Here is a 23,313-nt window from a genome sequence, read left to right as displayed (position 1 = left end):
AGAAGAACTGGCCATTGTTCGAACGGCAGAGCAAGCGAAAGGCGAAAAAAAGGCCAACGACAGAGGGGAGAAGAGGATGAGCAAGACAGCGACCAGAGGACGAGAACTCGACAAGAAACACAAGGCTAACAAAGAGAGAAAGTAGGAGAACCTTACAAAGAAACGGAGGATCGAGGGAAGAACGCCGGAGATCATCAGAAAACAGAAGAGCAGGATCGCCGGAGTGCTGAGAGAGAAAAACTGTGGAGCACGCGAAGGCAAAGATGCGGCTGGGGGAGAAGGCGAAGGCTTTATAGGGTTGGGCCCGAGCGGCCTCCACCGTCGGATGCAGGTCACGGGAACTGAAGCACGCATCGAGCCATCCATTTCAAACCGCCTCGATCCCGTCGGACACCACGCCGCCGCCGTACGATGACGGCAGCAACACCACGTGGCATTCGGCCACTGGAGTGCATTTAATGAGCGTGTGCCCGACCTTAATGTCGAAGATTGGTGCAAGTTTCGAAGAGATCCGAGGAATGTCGGCGTTGACTGACGTTATAGCTACCCCCGTGGGGGCCGAGCGGAGGATAATTGCACAGAGACGCCGCTCGGCATGACTGGCGGTCCAGTCAGTCGGACTAATCGCCTCCTTCGACTAGACTTGAAGGGAAGGCAAGTGATCCGGCAGTAAGGTCGGGGGACCCCCTCTAGAGGAGAGTCAACGCCACGTGGGGGTCAAAAGTCAAAAGAGTCAGCATGAGGTCCGGCCGATCGGAGAGGGGGTTGGTCGACCGGCCGAACGTGTCCGAGCGGAATCAAAGACAACCCGACAGGCAGTCGGGTTTCCGACGCTCATGGTGAACAGGGTCGCCGGGCCGAGCGGGAAGTCCGCTCGGCCGAGGCGTAAAGTAGCAATAATGTGAAGGAACAGTCTCAGCCGAGCACGTGAGGGAGTGAAATCTTCTCGGTCGGACCGATACCTACGCTCGGTCGGACCAATGCCTGCCGAGCGGATGGACGCTCGGCTCGGGGATAAAGGAGACAAGGACAAGGGGGCAGTGGGGAACATCTTCTGACAACAGACATGTTTGACGACTAGGCCATACGCAGAATCCTACGATAGAAGGTTCTGTTGTCCCATCAGAGACGTGCTCAGACTGTAGCAGTATGGTGTTAGACATGCTCCTCTGGTAAGCCCATACTAAGGTATGGTAAAGGACACGTGTACACCTCGGTAGGTGTGCATAAGCTTCCCTATAGCTCTATATAAGAGCCCTCAGACTTCACCGGAGGTAAGCAATCACGCGATTTCTCATCTTGGGAGCCACTTCATCATTTTCCTCTTGCCTGACTTGAGCGTCGGAGGGTCGTCGCCAGGAACCCCTTCCCGGCTCGACTTCTTTGCAGGTAGCGGCGGAGATCCACGTCGCCCGCCGGAGACAGAGGAGAGCACCACGTCCCTAACATCCGTCGACTCAGCGTTCGGACTGGATCATCACATATTATCATTAATAAAGTATATGAATATTATAGTTAATATGATTGATATTTTTTAATTTATTTTGATAGTTAATTAAAGAATTAGATATGTGAATGATAAAAAAATAATGAAGAAAGTGCTATCGTGGGTATAATACAGTGGTAAAATACTTTTAAAAAAACAATAACTAAGAGAACCAATATTCGAATTTCAATAAAGACAAATATTTTGGCCCTAATGTTGACTTAGGGGACAACTTCACATTATCTTAAAGGGAAGGACTTGACACTATCTTAATCTTTTAGGGGTGAAGCTAAAAAAACACAATTAATTGGAAAAGTCTGACACTACGCTAAGTTTCTTGGAGCGAAGCAAAAATAACGATAAAATTTGAAGCAAAAAAGAAAATTTTCAAATCGGTATTCAAAGCTGCCGCTTCTATAAAAATAGCGATGCGGAGCGAGCACCAATTCGAAACGGTCATTTCTTCTCCTGCTTCTCCACTCTCTTCGCTCGCAGCTCTCATCGTTTCCCCGCGACGAACGAAATTTCAAGGGTTTCTTTTCTCAAATCACCGAGATATCTGCGGTTTCAAGGTCAAACGATCAGATCATCTTCTCTTCGTTCCGCCTCTGCCTAACCCTCGAGGTCTAATCGCGAACTCTCCTTCCTAGATTGACGACATCGACTCGTGACCTTAGGGTTTCGCCGCGAAGTCTCATCGCGTAAGCTTGATGAAGAGCCTAGGGCTGTCTTCGTTGAAGAGTTTAGAGAACTTTCGATCCTTGGCCGGACCACTTGCAGGATCTGCAAGGGCTCCTGCTGTCTACAATCCCAGGGGTTCTTCTGATTCGACTTCTTACGGTAGCTTTGTGAATTTGAAGCTAACTGCGGGTTGGTATTTCTTTTTATTATTTTTGATGCTCATTTGGTTTTGCATTGGCTCTCAGATGCTTCTCTCTGACGACTTCGTTTTGTGTGTCGTTTGATTTCAGAAAAGTTGGTCAAAGATCAGGCTTCCGTCAAAACTGACCTTGAATTGGCGGTATATGACACTTCTCCTTGATTAATTAATTTATTCCTTTCGTTTACTTTGATGTATTATTCTTAATTTCTATGTGTTTTGCTCATTTACGTTTCTAATTTTAGTCACTCTGGTTTTTATATGATTGTTCTTTGTATATTTGAGCACTATAAGAGCAATATATTTGGGTTGCTCGATGGAAATTTTATGATGCTCATAAATGCAAATAGTTTCACATACATCGTATGGAAAAAGTTTAAATTTTGATCTCATGAGAGAGAAAAAATTTAAACGAAGAATGGTAGAAAATAGATCCCGTATCTGATGGAGCACATCATGTTACCGAGATGATCACTATATTCAAATGTGATGTCATGACCTTTTTGCCAACATGATTGAATTCACACTGTATCAGAAAGTCTGCTTGCAAATACAAGAAAAGCAAAAAACTACATTCACGTTAAGGAATTGTAATAATAAGATGTGGGAGGCGATAGCCAAATTCCTATAGTAGAGAAGAACCCTTATTCATCCATTACAGTAGTCAAACTGGATTTTGCTATTATACCTCCAAAACTTAGATTTTTAATGAACAAAAAGCTTTCAAGATAGGTTAGAGAATGAATGCGTCAACACTGTTAAATCGAAGCTTATTGATTTTAACTCAGAGTTGTGTTAGGACTGTTGTTGTATTCCAACACCCACTGCTAAGGATGCATCACTTTTTTGGTAGTAGTTGTCAAAAACTGAGCAACTACTACATGTCCTTGGAATAAGATAGACAATGCGAACAAGGCAAAAATAACAAGAACAAATAAGATTGAACATGAAAACTAGATAATATTACATGACTATACTATCATCAGGTGTATATCACATCATACTACCACCAGGACACAAGATGTTTTTGTTCTTCTCTTTTTATTGGGCAAGGACTATAGGGCATATATGCATAACATTTTTAGGGGGCGTTTGGTATGAGCATGAGAATGAGAATTGGAATGGGAATCATTGTATTGTGGAATGAGAATGGGTATGAGCATGGATATCACTCTTAAAAGCAATGTTTGGTTAGTTGCATACTTTCTATCGGAATAAATCAATATTTTCTTTTTTACCCTTAAAGGAAAATAAGAGAAAAAAATTAGATGTAAGAGAATGATGAGAGAGAAAGTATGATGAAAAAGAATGAAGAGAGAGAAAGTATGATGAGATAGAAAGTGTGATGAAAAAGAATGAAGAGAGAGAAAGTGTGATGAGAGAAAATGAGAAAATAGAGTGTAATAGAAGAGAGCATGATGAGAGAAGATGTGAGATAAAATATGATGTGAGAGAAATTATGATGGGAGAGGATGAAGAGAGAGAAAATGTAATGAGGAAAAATGAGGAGAGAGAGTGTGTGTGATGAGAGAGATTAAGGAGAGAGAAAGTATGATGAGAGAGAAAGTGTGATGAGAAAAAAAAAGAACAGTGAGTGTAATGGGAGATATTGAGAAGAGAGAAAGTATGATGAGAGAGAAAATGTGTTGAGGAAAAAAAGGGAGGGAGTGTGACAAGAGAGATTGAGGAGAGAGAAAATATGATGAGAGCGAAAGTGTGATAAGAAAAAAAAAGAGTGTGATGGGAGAATTTGAGGAGAGAGAAAGTATGATGAGAGATAAAGTATGATTAAAAAAAAGAAGGAAGAGAGTGTGATGGAAGAGATTGAGGAGAGAGAAAGTATGATGAGAGAGAAAGTGTAATGAGAAAAAAGAGGAAAGAGAGTGTGATAGGAGAGAGAAAGTGTGTGAAAATATGATGAGAGAGAAAATATGATGAGAGAGAACAAGGAGAGAGAAGTGATATGAAAGAAAAAATAAATAAATAAATTTTGATATTCGATATTAAGGGAGAAAATTTTAGTTTTAGGTCAAGGGTATTTTTGGAATAAGGGAATATTTTGATTGATGGAAATAGAGTAATGACTCATTGAAGGGGAGGTACATGGGAATGAGTTATTACCCAATTTCAAGGATTCATTCCCTTATTTGTATTCCTATTCCTATAATCCAAACATTAACAATGGTAATCAATGATTCTCATTCTCATTCCCCACTCCTATTCCCCTAAACCAAACGTCCCCTTAGTCTTTACTCAGTCTTTGCACACTAGATTACATGCCATGATAGTGATTGGCTCACCACCTCTAGACTACATGATTTGAAATACCAATCAAGTTGGACACAATAGGTCCAAATCCTATGAAATAATTGCCCATCTGTGTATCTGAATTTACCTCCTTCCATACACATGGGGCTGGCTCTAGGGGGACTGTTAAGGTGGAGGATCCACCTAGTATGAAATAATTGTACTTAGATAAATAATCGTATGTCATTATCTATGTTAGTGCCAAGCAACGCTAGCTTAACATGCTGTGAAAATCATGGTTTAAAATTTTGTATTGTGTCAGGCAAAATGGTGAAATTCACCATTCCGTTTGCCTCCCAACATCGACACTGCGAGATCACAGTGGCTCACGGTGACCTCCCGCGAGGTCGCGGGTGGAGAAATTAAACTTTAATTAAATTTATATTAATAATTTCAATCAACTCCTAGCTATAATAAGGATGATCTAAACATGTATAATCAAACCCTAAAAAATTATCACATTAACTTAATATACATATATATTAATTTTTTTTTAATTTTGAAAATATATAATAATTTATTTATTTATTTACCATATCCATATGTGAGCGCCTCGATCCCATATATTTTTAAAAAAATTATTATTATTTATTTTTTAAATATTTAGGGTAAATTTTTTATTTTTAATTAATATATTGATATTTAAAAAATATCGAAACCATATGCCATGGCACGATACGGTACCAAAATCGTATTGTTCCGATCATAAAGTGAAATTCCAATATGGCTCAAGTTTTTAAAGCATGGTGAAAATAGTGACACATAAACCATGATCAATCAAGTAATCAAAGCATGCATCAGAAAATGAATTTGTAAACATTTTATGAACACCAAAAAGCCCTTGCAATAACAAGGATTAAAAATCATGAGAAGAGGAATCCATGAATCATCAAAACAAGGAGCAAAGAATTTTTTTTAGCTCATGTCTAACCATAACTAGAGTAAATTCAAGCATCACATAATAGTTTGAAAATAACAATTAAATATCTCAACCCTTGCCAGTTTCACTCTAAATTTAAAGATGGTACCTAAGACACTCAACATCGGTGCTAAGATGGTTTCCACCATAATAGCACTTTAAAGGATGACCTAGATCTCCTTTCTTGCTATTTTTGGTGGCTAGAAAGCCTCCAAAATAAGTGGTCACCTCCATTGGTGGCTTTCTCTTCCTCTAGAAATTTTCCCTCCAAAGTTCTACATGTTCATGTTTTCAATTCCATTTGTTCAAAATCACATCAAATTTTGTTGTCTTAAAAAGAGCTCATGTCAGCAAATCACATTAGCTAGCATGGTGTCACTACTTCTAGAGTGCTATTAGACTGCTAGACTTGGCTTGCAACATAGGCCTAACTATGTTGGAATGCCCAAAAGGATAACTAATGTAGTTAAAAATTTTAATTTTATTTAAATTTTTTCAAAGTTATTCAAATCATTAATTTTTATAATTTGTAGAACAATAAAGTTTGTTTAATTTTTGTATTTTTAGAAATGTGGAGATCTTAAAGGTTGTGTATTTTTAAGAAAAAGTCTTAATAGAGTTTTAATTGAATAATAATAAGATGAGAAATATGTTTTGTTATCAATCTATTAAAGATGTTAGGATCCTATGCACGGAGAAGTTTTGAGATAATATATTTTTCATTTCCTTTTCTTTAGGTGAGAATTGCTCGTTCGTTGTGCCATATCAAGTGGTATTAAAGATGAAATCCTAATTTAATGATCAATGTTTCCCATCCACCCAATTTTTGTATCTTCTTCGCCTTTGTTGATTCCATCCACTACCTTTCCTATTATATTCGTCCACCCCTCTCATTTTTAGGACTCCCCTTCCTAAACACTATCACTATTTCCTTTTTTCTATTCCTTACTTGCAATCTCCACTTATCATAGTCACAATCACTTCTCCACCCTTGCAAACTCTCCTTTCCCCTTCCTTAATTGCATTTTGATATCACACCCCGTGGGTGTAATTTTCACTTACCAGAAGGTACCCCACTTGGTGATACTGTGAAAAAAAGGGAACCAAGACCCACATAGCCAATTACTAACTCAAGATAATTAAGAAGGTTGACAAACTTTATTTATTTATATTTTCTTTTCTACAAATACATAAAAATTTTACAGTGTAAAAAGACTATAAGATCAAACAAAAGTACAACAACAACAAAAAAAAAATCAAATCTAGACTCAGGTCGAGATCTTTGAGCAACTCTAAGTATTAAGTGAAACCAAGTAAATCTCAAAATGGTACTTTTGCTTACAAAACTAGAGGCTATATATATATATATATATATTAATCAACTATTTTTGTCATGCACCACACGTGTAAGGTATGGTACCCTACATGGTGATAGTGTGATAAAAGGGAACCAAGAGCCATACAAATAGTCACTAACTCAGGATAACCAATAAAACCAAATTAGGAATTAGTAGGTCAAGATCTCTTTATATGCTAATTAAAACCAACTATGATATCCTAAGAGTGCCTTTGCCTGTGAAATCGTAGGTGAAGGAAAGCATATATTAAGCTTAAATTTGTTAAGTAGGTAATAACCAATAAAACCAAATTAGGAATTAGCAGGTCAAGATCTTTTTATATGCTAATTAAAACCAACTATGATATCCTAAGAGTGCCTTTGCTTGTGAAACTGTAGGTGAAGGAAAGCATATATTACACTTAAATTTGTTAAGTAGGTAATTAGAAAAGACGTGCAAGAATTTAATCTCATTTAGGAGGTCAAGAAACTATAATAAGTCACGATTTCATATTACAACTTTAAATTCTTCTTTAAGTTATTTAGTTTATTTATATATTGTTATATAAATATATCTATAGTCAGTTACTATTTTCATTTTAGTTCTTTATCAATATTTAGAGCTACTACTATCACTCTAAGTTGTTATCATCATTTATGGCCCACTAAGATAATTTTTTTAATTATCATTATTTAATCAATACGTATCAATATCTTCAATGATATAAGTATAGTAAATGAACTATCAGTAAATCCATTAAGAAGTGAATCACTGGAGTCATTGCCCTTGAATTATAATAATATCATTTGCTAACATAAGGCTGCGAAAATAATGTAAAAGTTGTGTTATAAATTAGTGATAATTAAATTTAATAATTTATATTTTTTTTCTTTATATTCATTTATGTTTTTCTTATTATCATGTTGATATCCACTACTTATATTTGTGATTAGTCTTGTTTTATTTACATGTTAAGTGTAACAAATCTTAGATGAAAATTTTATTGTCATTTTAATAGTTGTTCAAAGTTGTAAATAATGTTTTTGTATGAAGATTTTTATTCTATTTATTTAGTATTTTTGTTAAAATTAGATATTCTTATTATTTTATGATTTTTATGAATAGGGTAATATTTCTTATGTTAGTTTTGTCAATGTTATAAATTGTGAATATTTATTGTATTTGTTTGTTATGAATAATTTTATCTTTTTGATACATGTATAGATAAAATGACACCAAAACAACAATCTTATGATTCATTTTAGAGACATGCATGTCAACTCAAAGAGCAATTTTATTGCCAATGTTTGTATTGCAATATGATTGGAAACATTGATGCGGTCACATGTCTAAAATAACTTGCTGGTGGATATTCGAATGTTTCTAAGTGTTCAAAATTTTCTCAAGAAATCGGTCCTGCAATAAAGGAGGAACTTAATGACAAAAAAAACTAAGGTACAAACAACAATAACAATGCGAAATTTTTGACAGATAAGTGTTTGGAGAATTGGTCTATGCTGAACTTAAAGGTTGTGGTGAAGGTATTCCAAAAATGAAGAACTTTTTTTAGTTTTTAGTGCCTCTTGAACTTAATATGAGTATAAGCAACATATGTGACGGCAACTTTTGCTAGTGGAAGTGGTTCAACTTGTGCTAGTGGAAGTGACTCAATTTCTATAGCAACATTGGAGAGGAATGCAAGTGTTTATGTTACTCAACACAAGGTGGTATTGGTCATTTCTTTCCTTTTATGGGACAAAGGCGTGCAATTGATATTTCTAATTTGATTTGCTGGCATTCTTAGACCAAGCTAGCATATATATTAAGATTGATGACGCCTATACAAGGGAGAAGAAGAAATTGATCGGTTTAAGTATTGTTAAATTTTTTCATTTCAATAAAATCCTCCCAATGCAACAACAATATATACTATCATAGCATGGTGTGTAACATCTAAAAATTTAGTCATGGTATTCAACCTTCGATCGCATATGAAATTGCTGGTCATATTTAGACAAACAAGTGGAGGATATCAAAATTTAGATCTTATCATGCAAAAAAGCAACAAGGGTTATATGAGATTATGTTGATGTGTGATAGCTATAAATGATTTACATGGATGAGCATTATTAACTTTTTGCTATACTGCAATAGAAAGGTGATATTTCATAAATCTATTGATGCAATTTCAAAATATCATGATGCATATTACATAGATTGCTTGATGGATAATGTAGTTCAAGAGATATGTGTAGACATATAGTGTGCAAGTGATTATTGACAATGGTGCCAATTTTGAAAGAGCAAGAGCATCAAATATTATTTTAGACACCATGTGCAACACACTGTATTGATTTGATAATGGGAGATGTCGGAAAACTTGATATAGTGAAGAAGGTAGTGAAAAGAGGTCAGTCATTAACAAAATTCTCTATAATCGTCATTGGGTTCACATATTAATGAGAAAATTTATTGATGGGGAGATTCTACAACTAGGTTTGCAATTCACTTTCTGTTGTTAAAGTCATTTCAGAAAAAAAAAAGTAGGATCGAAGACCATGTTCACTTTTGAGAATTGAGAAGTGTTTCAATACTCTAGCACAACTGAGGTAGGGAGACACAAAAAATGCTATATCTTTTAGATTTTAGGATTATATTGTAGATATTTTTATGACAGTAGAGTCCTTGTACGTCTTTCTACACAAAGTTGATATGGATAAGAAGTCGCAAATGGACAATGTTTACTATCCAAGCAAAAAAGAAAATTAAGAAGAGTTTACAATCGCCAACCAAGTATCAACATTCTATTTATATTATCACTGGAAGATGGAATAGCCAAATGGAAAAACATATTCATTTGGCATGTACTTATTTTTTAATAATAAAGTTTTTTTAATATTTCTATTAATAATTATATATGTTTAATTATTTTAGGCTATTATTTCAATCCGACATATCAATATTGATATAGTCTAGTCACAAATGACGATTTATTAGTGACCATTAGAAATGCAATATCAAGATTACAAACAAATAAAGAATTAACCGTTGAGGCTTCTAATGAAAGTTGATTATTTCGAGAGGCATATGGTTCTTTGGGCTATCCTTTGGCAATGCCATATAAATGTAAAATGGATGCAAGTAAATATAGCATAAATTATTACTCAACACATATGAATACTATTTTAAATTTATTCTTATTTATCTTACAACTGAGTGGTGGTTACAATACAGAAGATTAACCCCAAATTTGAAAAAGGGTTGCAGTATGAATTCTCTTGCAGACGTCTTCAAGTGGTTGCGAGAGAAATTAGTTAGCTTTCTTTGCTTGGAGAAGATGGTCTACATTCATTATAATATGTATTTTCAACTAAGCACAATAACAAAAGAGAAGGAAGAACAAGAGTCTAGTGATGTAGACTCTTTTGATATTGGATTTGTCCAAGTTGAGGATGATCCAATGATGGATTGGTGGAGCACTGTTGAGGCTAAGAATCCATTACTTATCTTAATTTCTTACCCAGCAGATTGAAAAAGTGCAAGCTAGAGGAGATGTTAGTGAGGAAGATGATGATGAAGCTTGTGATCGAGAATTTGATTTTCTGGATCTCGGTCCACACATTCTCACACATCCCAACTCTAATCCCAACCCCAATTAAAGTTTACAGATAAAGATAAAGGCAAAGCTCTTGCAATTTGTATTAAAGAGAAAGAAAAAGGCAAAACTACTATTTATAAGGGAAGGGGTCAATTGAGGATTGGTGAAAATCTACTCGATGCAATTGATGAGCAAGAATATGATGAGAGTGACGAAACATCATTACCTTCTAACACTGCAGTTGGACGAGAAGTTTAAAATAATAACAACGTTGTCAACAGTAGTGCAAGTCTCACAAAGGTGATGATAGTGGTGATGCACTTGGTGATTGTGAAATTTATGTTCCCTCGACTTTAATATTTAAACCTTGGACATGTGTGCAAGGTCACACATATGCAATCCAAGATGATGATCATGGCGCTAGAACTATTAAGAGTCAATATCAACTCCAATACAACGGTAACAGACAAAGGGAAACTCATGATTATTGAGATATGCGAGAGAGTTTAATTGAAATTGATTTTGATTGAAGTTCTTCATACTCGGTCTTTTTATTATAGGCTTGGTGATTCATCATATTTGAGCTTGGGGGCATATGTTTATCCTTTTCTTGTGCATGTACTAATTCTGATTCTAATGGTGCCAGTTCAAGTCTTAACTTCTAATGGTGAATCGAAACATGCTAATGGACATGTGGAGAAATCAATATCAATAGTGCATGTCATGGGATAATTATTTGATTTGGAAGTTGGAGACTATGGGGTTGATCTAATCAGGAAATTTCAAGAACCAATGCTTTTATCCTATTCATGACACTCCTTTTGATATTAGTAATGTAGAATGTTATAATGTATCAATTTTAATTTGAGTTAATGATATATTAATTTTCTTTAAAAAGAAATATATTTATTTGTTTTTGTCTAACAATGTTAAATTGTTTAATGGTTGAAAACTTTATATAAAATTAATGTAGAAACTATTTTTAAATAAAAATATACAAAATAAACACATATTTAACTAATAATTATTGAACATTCAAATACTGTATATATTATATTAATAAGTCAAAATCATCATATTATAGTTTCTTTATGGGATAATATAATATAAAGCTCCCAGGGCGTAGCGCAGACGGTGGGCGCATGGTATCTCTGGCGTAATGGCCAGGTGTCGATTCTCAGGAACTGACGACCTGAGGTTTACCCCGTCATGCGCCTATGGCCTGTGTACCTGCATGAATCTCCCTCCATATTCGAGTGGCCGACACTAGGGGGGTCACTAAGGTAACGGATCTACCTTTTTTTTTTATTGGATAATATAAAATTTTATGTTATCTACATTCGTAAATCAGATTGACAATTTTAAATGTCTTTAAAATACAAAAATACATTAAATTACATTAAATTAAAAGAATAATGTGAAGTTGTGAGAATTTGAGTTTACTATACATCTATATAAATATAACATAAGCAATATTCATAATTGTCAACCTCCAAATTTATGGTAATTTGAAGTTGAAGACCCATCTTCAAGACATACATGTTCTCGAACTCAATGTACTTCAAGTGATTAAACTATTTTATTATATGCAATAATAATAAAAAATATAAATTTTGAATTTGTACCTTGCTATAGTTGTCACAAAATTTAGTAGATATTAAACATCTTAAGAAAAAATATCAAAGTATGAACTCATCAATAAACGCTTGAAATAAAATCAATAGTGAGCATTTATAACAATCAAATATTAATAATATATTTTATTAATATTTACTAATATTTCAAAAATAAAAAGTACAAAAATTGTATTGGTACAACATGATATGATACTGAAACCATATTGTTCTTGTCCTTGACGAAACTTTGGCACGATTCGAAATTGTAAACCATGAATATAGAGTGTTTCACAGTTTTACGTTTACATACATTCTTAATATTTTTTTTTCATTTTGATATTCCCTTTTCTACTCATTTTGTCTATGCATTAACAATTTGCCTCTTATAGTTTTTTTCCTGTCACTTTATTCTTTTCTGAAATTCATTATTCAGATGGAATAGGATTGTGCTTTAGATGTTTTGAATGATCCTCATGACATAATAACTTTGTGTTCATTCTCGCTTAAATTTAGTTTTGATTTGGTAGAAAATGGTTAACCTTGGCAGTGCTAAATTTTTTTTAGAATAGGCATGATCTACATCATCTGAAATTTTCTGTACTAAAGTTGTGGGAAGCCTTCCTTTTTCATGTTTTTTCATGAGAATTGTGGTAATTTCATTTTGGCCTAACTCTCTATGTGCTTAATATTAAAGCAAACAAAACTGAGGAAGGCATCAGATCAGATACATGTGCTAGAAACCAAATTGCAACAATCATTAAACGAGAATGCAAAGCTTAAAGTAAAGCAAAAAGAAGACACAAAGCTCTGGGGTGGATTAGACTCTAAGCTCTCTTCAACCAATACAATATGTGATCAATTAACTGAAACTCTGCAACACTTGGCTGATCAAACATGTGCAGGTATCACCAGGTTGATGAGGTTCTACTCATTTAGTTATTATCATTCTCATCTTATTCTTGGAATTTTATTTTCCTGTTACAGCTGAAGAGACTAAGGGATTCTTTGAAGGAAAGCTTGAGAACACTTCAAAAGCTCTTGATGAATTTGATAAAATTTTGAATGATTTATCAGCAAAGTTAGAGAGCGCAAACACTAAGATAGTCACAGGTAAATTCTACATATCAAAGTGATACTATCAATTTGTTTAATTACATTAAGGTATGCCACCAAACCATTTACTTAATGTTCCTCTGTTGATGTGTTATCCTTGTTTGTGTTAGTGCGTCACTGAAAACTAGCCCCATATGTGCAGTCTAAAACATGATTGTATAGTTTTGTTCATACAGGATAGAAAATTTTCATTATATGTTCAGCAATTCCGTTTCCTATCAGTACATATATGTATATGCCATCTGGCATTAAACAATAGAGACTTGTTATACATAATTGATTATTACTACTATTTTACAATGTGATATGCACAATGCTTTGCCTTTATAGGGAAACAAGAGATTTTGGAGCTTAAGCATGAGAAAGAGGAAGTCGAAAAATGCTTTCAAGACCATCGTGATGCAACCAAGAATGCCATGCTGGAAAAAGGTATACCGTACGTCTTTTGAATTTTCCAAATAAAAAATTAATGTTACCGTGAGTAGCAAGCTCATTGTCACTTTCTGTAGATTTATTTATGTAGAGAATATGCCAACAATAAGAATCCTTATTGTTCACAATAACTTGATTTTATCCTGGTCAATTTGTATTTTTTCATAATTTCTATGTGCTTCTTGAGTTATGAAAAATTATACTATGAGTCAATGTTGCTATTGCTTGTAGATGTTGGAATCAAAGAACTACATGGGATAATTGAAGACAAAGTGGCTAACTTGAAGTCTCTAGACGCTCAATTAGAAGAGATGGTTAATGAATTGAATTCGAAGGAAGATACCTGCAGATGCTTGAGAACTACTATTACTAATTTGGAAAAGGAAAAGAGTTCTCTCCAAAGTGCCAACATAGATTTTGCACAAACAATAGAGAAATCATCACAGGATCTTGCAGAACTTAGAGAGCTACTTAATGGTTTAGTTACTATGATAGCTAAACTACATACTGAGAGTGCATCTCTCACAAATCAGATTTCTATGTTATTCTCTTCAATTGGAGTTTATTGTGATTTGGTTAACAAGAAGGAGAAGTTAACATCTGAGCGTGCTCAGTACAAGTTTGATAAGCTACATGAGGAATTTAAAAAGTGCAGATCAGAGAATGACACTGTCAAATTTAACAATCAAGAGCAAAAAGATCAAATTTTGGAGCTGCAGAAAGCCCAAGAATTTTCCATTGTACAACATGCAGATGAGTGTCGATTGGCAGAAGCAAATATCAGGGACTTGGAAACTAAAATTAAGGATCTTCTTTCAAATAAGAGTAGTTCAGAAAAACTGACTAAAGAACTCATGGAGAAAATCAAGGATTTATCACAATCTAATGCCATGTCTGAGGCAAAGGGGGTCTGTGAAACTTGACATTTTAAGTTACTGCTGATGGTAAGTTACAGTATTAATTTAATAAAATGTGGCATTTTGAATATTTCAGAAAAAATTGTCGGAGAATATTTCCAGTTTAGAGGCACAGAATCGTGACTTACTGGATCAGCTGCAGTTGGTGACAGAGGATGGAGCTAAAGAGTCAGAAGCTCTTAAGAATGAGATTTCTAAGCACAATCATACGATTACTTCACTTAAAAGTGATCTCAGCCAGCTGCATAAAGTTCTAGACGAGAAGGAACAACTTCTTACAAGTTTTATGGAGAGAGAAAAACAATTGGAAGAGCAAAAAGCTGAGGCAACAAAATCTATACTATTGTTGGTTTCATTATGTTTTAGGAACATATATTGACTCTATGAATGTTCAGGTTCAAGAATCTCTAGTTTCAGCAGAAATCAAGCTAAGTGAAGCAAAAAAACAGTATGATTTGATGCTTGAAGGAAAGAAGCTGGAGTTATCAAAGCATTTGAAAGATCTATCTCAAAAAAATGACCAGGTACTGCTTTTGAAGGGTTTTATATTCTCAATCTTGTTTTGGTATCGACCATTAAATGATCAAGTTGGCAGGCAATCAGTGATATCCGGAAGAACTGTGAGATGGAAAAGTTGGATGTTGCTATGGCTGAAAAGGAGAAGGCGTGTTTTCTCTCTTTCCTAAGGTTCTTCATCTAGATGAGATGAATATTTGAAATTTATATCTGGTTGCTGAAATTCCAGGCAGACAAGATTATTAAGGAAACAGAAAGAAGATGCAATGAAAAAATTGCAGAAAATAAAGAAGAATCACAACAATGCTTAATGCGTGTTAAGGAGGAGCATGCTGCAATGGTAGGCTTATTATTTTAAATTAAAAAGGGTTGCTCAAAGCTTGAAATTGCTTTTAGTAGTCTGTAATTTCTGGTTGAAGGTTTTTGTTATTCAATACTCCCATTCAGGATGTTGAGTTCAAGAATTGAAAGGTGTTTTTAAATCTGAATTGCTTTCTAACAAACCAATTTTCTACCTTTCATATCTTCTCCACTCCTTTTCCCCTCAAGGAGTTTCGTCCACCTTCGTCACCTATCCAGATAATGAAATAGCTTTGGTGTTTGTTTCTCTTTGTCATGGATCATATGGTGCATTTCTTTCTACCTCTCAACCTTGTGAAGATTAGTAAAATATATTCCTATATTTGATTACAAATGAGCTCAGAGTACTAATTCATATGGAATTGGGATTCCCTATTCATACTACTTCATTCTTCAAAAAATACACGTTCTTACTCTAACCCTCCAAAAATATATATTATGAATGAGCAAAGTGGTCAATCAAGCTGAACGAGTTGGTTGGATCACATGAGTCAAATTGGCTGGTTGCATTGATTAGGTTCTGATCAGGTTTGATGGCCCTATAGCACAATCAGGCATACCATGCTAGTTGGGTCGGACAGGGTGACCAAGCAGTTGGGTTGGATGAGGTAGACGAGTAGTCAAGTTGGATAAGTCCCATGGGCAATTTAGGTTGGTCAGGGTAAACATGTTAGTCAGGCAAATTGGCTCAATCATCTATGTATAGACAAACCAATTGGGCATTTCTCAACATCTAAATGAACATTGGAATGCTAAAATGTTCTTTTCTTTGGAAGTAGTCAGTTGGTCATGCAACTTCATCTGTTGTCTAAAGATCCGGACAATATTCTAATTGAGTCCGGTCACTATTCACTAGTAATTTGTTAGGGGTTTACTTATTCATGTTTCTATGAAGCAATAGCTTTGATGATTTCTCTTACAATATAAAATTTAGCTTAAAAATCATATCGGACATGAAGTTACTCCAGCATGTATTATAAATATTCATAAACATTTACTGGCCGTATGTTTATTGATGTTCATTCTAGTTATATTTTAAGCTTTAAGGAGACAATATTTGGAAGAGAGCAAACAACATTTCATGACTATAAATAGAAAAGGATGGAAATGAATGGAATGCATATGCTGGCTTAATATACCTAAGGTTTGTGTATGGCTGAAGCAAATTAGGTAATCTCATGGTTTCTTTCACTGCTCAAGACTACTAGTGTCAGAACTTCTATCCCATAGTTATATCTTCTTTATTTATTGCTCTTGTGAAACTATGGAACTTTGCATTTCTGTGCTTGCTAAGAGAAACTTCTCCTGATTTGATTTAGAACATTATCTTTATAAATCTTAGGAGTGCTTGTTTTTTCATTCTCCAGAAATTTGTCAATTAGTCTTTAGTTTTGAAATTTTAAGATTATTTTTTCTCAGCAAACTGTGTTACCTTATTCCTTTTATGTATGTTCTTTGTCCTCTTTGTTATCTCCAGGTTAGTCAAATGGAGAAAAATTTTGAGGAGAAGGAATCAAAACTTCTGCTTCAACAAAGGGAAGATCTAAAAAGAGTACAGCTACAGGCCGAAAATGAACTGAGGGAGGTAACTGCAAGTCTACTAACTACTTAGCAAGGTTTCTTGTCAAGTTGTGAAGCTGAAGATTTCATTAATGTAGAGAATTTCATCATTGAGGAAAGAGCATGAGTTTCAAATAAAAGCAATGATGTTGCAGCATGAAGATGAATCCAAAAAATTGCAAGAAGAATTGGAACTGCAGAAATCAAGGGTATTAATGCCAACAATAGTTGTTAATCAATTACTGGTTCTAATGTGTTACTTATTTAATTCATTCAGGAAGAAAAGCAGAGAACATTGTTACAATTGCAGTGGAAAGTAATGAGTGAAAATCAACAAGTTGACCAGGAAGCAAACTCTAAAAAGGTTTTTACTAACGAGAACTTGATACATGGATAGTTTTACATCTTAAGACAGTCCCACATTAGCCAACCTCACTTAGTGGGATAAAAGACTTGGTTGTTGTTTGTTGTTGTAAGTCAGTCCCACATTGTTCTGTTCTAATAATCATTATCAATTGCTCATTCCTGTCTATTCATATGCTATTGTGTGTTGTACTTAATTTAGATTTTCTGATAAGACTATCTGTCCACTTAGATTAGGAAAAGTGTTAAATCATGCTACTTTTATCTCCTTTATGAACATTATCTTTTTACATTTTGCATAATATGTCTTCAAGAGATGGGAGTTAATCTAGGAAAGTTCTTTGGAAGAAATGTTCCATATTTTGATGTATACTTTGTTCCTGCATTTTAAGAACACTGAGAGTGTAATTTTGATGTTTATGTAAAGTTGATGACAACAGGATCTGAAAGTTAAAATGATGATGTTTATGTAATTTTTCCTTTCCAGGAATTCTCTGTTTCATCAATAAAGCTGATGGAACCATCTGTTAGGAAAGAACATAAGCATGCACTAACAAGTCCAGAAAGCAGAAGGAAGGTATTCTGTTTAACTTGCTGATTACAACAAGTTACTGGTTTTTAGCATGTTAGCAATCAAATTCTATATTTTCAGGATTTGAGTTTGTCAGGAGTGATGCGGACACCCATGAGTAGCATAATGAAGAAAGTAGAGAAGCCTTCACGCAATATTCCTAAGCACAGGAGGAAGGTATTTAAGTTTACCCAATCCTCTTCATCATCATAGCTATATGCTTCATTGTTATCTGAGGCTTCTATTTATGTCCACTGTTTTGTACAAGTGTTGCGTAGATTATTTAGAAAAATGTGTTAAATGAGGCTGAAATTTCAGTTTTTTCCTAGGGCTTGGATGGTCTACTTTTGAAAATCTAGGTGTGTTGGCTAGTCAGCTAGCAACTCTTGAAGAGACTATTTAACACATGAATTTAGTAAAAAAGCATCACGTGCTCTTTCCTAGACAAAGATGCATTGATCATTTCAATCTACTGTGTTTTTATTTATTTTTCTCTTTTTTTATGATCAATGTACAAATGTATAGTGGCATAATTTAGAAAACATGAGGCTATGGTGGATATGATTATTACTGTGGAGAAATGATTGCCCTTGGTGGATTATTGGAAACAACAACCCTATGACAACTAATAAAGACTAGGTCTTTGTCATAACTGAGGCAACTGTCCTATGTTAGTCACAATTAATGGGACTACATAACTAGCAGTGGTGATGTGACACAGGAAGAGACAAGTTGCCAAGATGAAGTCTCACACGGGGAGGAAAATTTGAGGCTGAACTACCTTAGAAACATTGGGAGCATACTTTCTCCTAAAGGGTAAGATGCATGATTGATAAGACCGATTAGGTCTCAACTTCGATGCCACATAGCAAGGTCAAGAGTGTGGCAAGTTAGAGGATCAACATGATCAACTGAGAGAAGGCACCAAAAAATCCCTCCAGCTTTTGCATGCAAAAATTGTCAATCCAAGGGTTGAGATCATATTTCTATTGGCTTTTTCAGTTCAAACCAAACCCAGTTAAGTTAAACTGAAATTCTTTTCAAAAATAATCAAACCAAAAAAGGTATATACAAAACTAAAACCAAACTGAAATTATTATATTAGTTCAGCTTGGTATGGTTCAAACTGAATTGACATAGTATTTTATTCAATTAAACATGAAGTTTAGCATTAACTCTATACAGTTCATGTTTGCAATTGAATCTTCAAATATATAATTACCAGAAACATTCAAATCTGCTTCATGCTTTAAGTTGCAAACATAAGATGGCTGCATGCTTTAACTAAGTTAGTAGCACTCGACTTTGCTTAGCTTTAATTAGAGCAATGCAAAACTAGTATTCAACTTCAATATGAATCATATTCTTTGGAAAAAACTAGCATTTGTTAGTCTATTAAAAAAATAAACAAGCATGCATAGTTTTAAAGTGCTTGGACTTACTAAAGACCAAGCAAAAAAAAAGGAATTATATTGGGACATAAATGACAAATGGTCCATCTTTCATTTTGGAGACAGCATGTTAACAACAGAATGTATCGACTATGTTTAAGGAAGATTTTATAATAAATGATAAATCATCAGATGACGTTAAAAATTTGCCCTCCATCCTCTTTCCTATCCTCTTGCCTTTCCTCACTTCAAAATTTTCTCTCTAGAACTTCTTATCTTTTTGCTTCCACCTTAAGATAAAGAACTTCATCTAGAAGTAACACCAGTACTTAAATTGATTTTGCCTTCCACCACTGCAAGATGTTACAAGCTATACAAAAATAATAACATTATTTCAATTCATCTTGACATGTGTTATAGCATGCCAAGGAGTGTCAAATGTTGACATGAAATGACACTCATCGACATAATTGAAATAATAACATAGGAGACATTGCATGCTAATAATATCAAGTTGATTACTGGAATGATTTGACTCTGACATGGTATGAGATTTCAAACCATGGTTCTGCCTCAAATAAAAGATCTTCATGAAATCTTCCAAGGCTGTCATATCTTAGTGTACACATAGGTACACCTAACATCATATAAATGGAATCCCATCTTGCAAAGACATCAAGAGTCGAGGCTTAAGAGACTTTGCCTTAGTATTTTTTTTTTCTTGCTCAGCACATGGTCTAATATTCTACAACCTAGATGAAGATTATCTCAAATATTCTAGTGTTTCATGGACACAAATGGAAAAAGCATGTGAGGTATTAAATCCTTCTTGGACAACTAAGTTGATGAAATTAGCAACACACCTCACATGAAGAAAGTAACCTTATAAGACACTGCTACCTTCCTTCTTGTCAATTATCCTTTTCAAAAAGAAATTGCAATCTTGTTTGAACTTTCATTGTCTACTGTGATAGCCATAAGTTTTCCTATGCCCTAATCATGAGAACAATTTCAAATGGCCTTTTGAATGAGTTCACCTTTATGACTAGAAATTGGACAAAGTTTAGAGCTCTCTTATGAAGTTTCCAATAGTTTATCAATAAAGATCTGTGATCCACATATAGTTGATTCTTTGTATAGAAGTCCATGTGTAAGATGAACTTAATGAAGTCCATGTGTAAGACAAACTTAATGGTAATTAGTTTGCAAAAAAAAAAAAAATGTCCTTTAAGTGTGACCTTTCAGACATGGGTGTGGATAAGTGTTTGACACAACCATTTTTAAATCAACAAGTACAAAGTGGTAGATTAAGAGTTTAGGTACTAGAGGACACCGCCACATCTCTATTGATTACATGTAATACTCATTAGTGACAACTATATTTAACACCTAGATTGACATCCTTAACAAATTCCATAACTAAGTTTGATTAAAATATCTTTTGAAAATAGCTGTGTAAATCTTTATATATGTGTGCACATATGCAAGGTAGATTTTTCAATGAGGTAAACTGAATTGTATCTCTACAAGTTGTCTTTTGTTTTGCAATGATTTGATTATCAAATGAATTCAGGAGATTCCAATTATAACAGGTGACCCGCCACGAATATGAAATTGAGACATCAAATGGGACAACTGTTACGAAGCGCAGAAAGACAAAGAGCACAGTCATGTTTGGGGTAAATATACACCTCAATGGATCACTTTAAATTTACAGGCCAAGGTTTATGCTTTTATTTGATGGGTGTTTATGTTTGATCTTCTTTAAGGAGCCAAATAGTCAGAGGCTGTTTCACCCCCAGCCCCTTAATGCTGTCCATGACACAACAAAGATTAAGGAGGTATTTTTATAAGAATTTATTATCATCCAGCTACCCCTAAGTATATTTAATGAGTTCTTGCTGCTTCCTTAGTTAACCTAAAGCAATCATTTCAGCATTTGCATAATTATTCAAGTAGACATTTCGTTATAGTCAATAATGTCGTGTTGATTTCTTTTATTTGAGGGGCAATCTTGGTTTCATTATTAAGTGAACTTGCAAACGATGTTCCCAAGTTATATTTTTCTGCAATTTTAATTGCTTTTTTACATGGATTGTGAATGCTATCATCGCTTAAATGTCCATCACTTAATTAAGTGTTGTCTGAAAACTGACATGTACCTGATTCTCTAGCATACTAAATATTCAATTACTTAGTTTTCTTAGTTGGTTAGTAGTATATAGCTCGCAATGGTCTTGTTGATAGAGTTTCCTATATAATAACACCTTCTGTTGCTTTTTTAAGGTTTGGGCATTCAGAAACAATAATTTATGTTGTACAGAGACAGATTTGTAAGATGGAAGCATAGAGTGTTGTCATTTTCTTGTAAGATGTTTTTAACACAGGCCTTTGGAATCCAATTGATAATGTGATTAAAACAAGCATTTTGGTTGTGATTATTTGATACGCACTTTCTCAGAGCGATAATTTATGTATGTATTTATTGTATCATTCATTTGTTCCACAATTTATTGTTTTCTTGCATAGGTAAGCAGGGGAAACCATCCGAATGCAACAAATATTGGTGACTTGTTCTCAGAGGGCTCCTTGAATCCTTATGCTGACGATCCATACGCATTTGACTAAAATGTAAGTCAATGTAATTTGTATATCTTTGTCTGTCTTTTATGTTATTTGTTCATTATACTTTCATGCCTAAAAATCTACATCAAGCTAAGTTGATGGAATAAAATTGACCACTTCTCCATAAAATACAGTAAGAAACAATACAAATATGTATTATGTAGGTTCGGTTCTTGAAATAGATTCTTTGGTTTGTAGAAATTGTGTTCAAGTAATAGATAAGGAATAATCTCCATAACATCAAAACATTTTTCCAAAATAACAAATACTATAGTTTGGAATAACTATTACCTAGGTTTAAAATGCTTATTCTATCAAACATTAAATTTTAGGCGAGGGCATTAAGTCAAATTTGTTGCGATTGCTTATGCCATGTACAACCATATGTAATCACTGTGTTTCGGAGAACTGTTCTTCTCTAACAAATTCTTCAATAATTGCTTAGGAAAATTCAAGCATGCATCAGCTGCTATCTGCACACAGGGAAATTTAATTCTTTATATACGATATTCTGAACATTCTTTCAGACGTCCAGCTCAAACTTGTCATTTGCAGGTCAAGTCTGATGTTTTTTTTTGGTCTATGTTTCGATGCTAGCAATGCCCAAGCAATTGAGTCGAAGTCCTGGATGAAGGGTCAGACTGTCTCATAGACTGCAAGCACTTCCTTGGAAGCTGCACATCGAGGTCATTACAAACATCCGACCTTTTCTTTTATCATTTGTGTTCTTTACCCTCTTCATCCAACAGAGATATTCAGTTGCTCTAGAAATAGTTGATACCTTAAATAACTAACCCTGGTAAAAAATTTGTGAAGAGCAAGTGCAAGAGGACACGGGTAAAAACAAGGCTCTTATCTCCTTTCCTTTTCTAATCCTTACATGTTTTGCATTTCTTGCATTCCCCACTCGATATGCTCAAATACCTATAAGTGATAGATACTCGGAAACTTGTGCTGTGAATCTCTGTATTTCAAGTGCGCCTCGGAAGGATGGTTCCATGGAAGTTGTAAAGTGATGGATCGTTCTACTGGCAATTTCTCTCAGACATCTTGTTTTTTTCACATTGCGGAAGTTAGGAGGCTTTTTTTATTAGTTGGAAACACGCTAACCAGGACTGTCTTGACCATTTTTAATCTAAAAAAAAATAGGTATCTTAATTATTATTATTTATTAAAATAACAAAATAGATTTTTTTAAAAAACTTTTTCAGATACAAAATTACTAATTTAAATTTTTATATTGATTTATTTGTATCTTATAAAATTGTTGTTTATAATTTTTAGACATAGTTGAATGAAAATAAATTTTTATTAATTTTAAT

At 34.3% G+C, this 23,313-nt stretch overlaps 1 protein-coding gene across 4 annotated transcripts; it reads left to right on the top strand.

The window, feature by feature from the left end:
- The first annotated feature begins 1,935 nt into the window (after positions 1-1,935).
- Positions 1,936-22,981, top strand: LOC122030948 (synaptonemal complex protein ZEP1-like). Of its 4 annotated transcripts, XM_042589991.1 has the most exons (20): positions 1,936-2,058; positions 2,137-2,356; positions 2,458-2,507; positions 12,838-13,045; positions 13,128-13,253; positions 13,587-13,685; positions 13,920-14,596; positions 14,682-14,930; positions 15,001-15,129; positions 15,201-15,269; positions 15,351-15,461; positions 16,959-17,066; positions 17,140-17,250; positions 17,319-17,405; positions 17,892-17,981; positions 18,057-18,152; positions 20,959-21,045; positions 21,136-21,207; positions 21,896-21,997; positions 22,589-22,978. In XM_042589991.1, the coding sequence occupies exons 2-19, from the start codon at positions 2,197-2,199 to the stop codon at positions 21,992-21,994; spliced, it is 2,628 nt and encodes an 875-aa protein (XP_042445925.1). In that variant the 5' UTR covers positions 1,936-2,058; positions 2,137-2,196; the 3' UTR covers positions 21,995-21,997; positions 22,589-22,978. The 4 variants fall into 4 exon arrangements, with proteins under 4 accessions (XP_042445925.1, XP_042445926.1, XP_042445924.1 ...); XM_042589992.1 differs by having other exon boundaries at positions 1,942-2,356; positions 22,547-22,979; XM_042589990.1 differs by having other exon boundaries at positions 1,942-2,356.
- Positions 22,982-23,313: the final 332 nt, after the last annotated feature.

Source organism: Zingiber officinale, chromosome 11A (assembly GCF_018446385.1).
Source record: "Zingiber officinale cultivar Zhangliang chromosome 11A, Zo_v1.1, whole genome shotgun sequence".
Taxonomy (NCBI): domain Eukaryota; kingdom Viridiplantae; phylum Streptophyta; class Magnoliopsida; order Zingiberales; family Zingiberaceae; genus Zingiber; species Zingiber officinale.
This window is presented reverse-complemented; position numbering and strand designations above follow the sequence as displayed.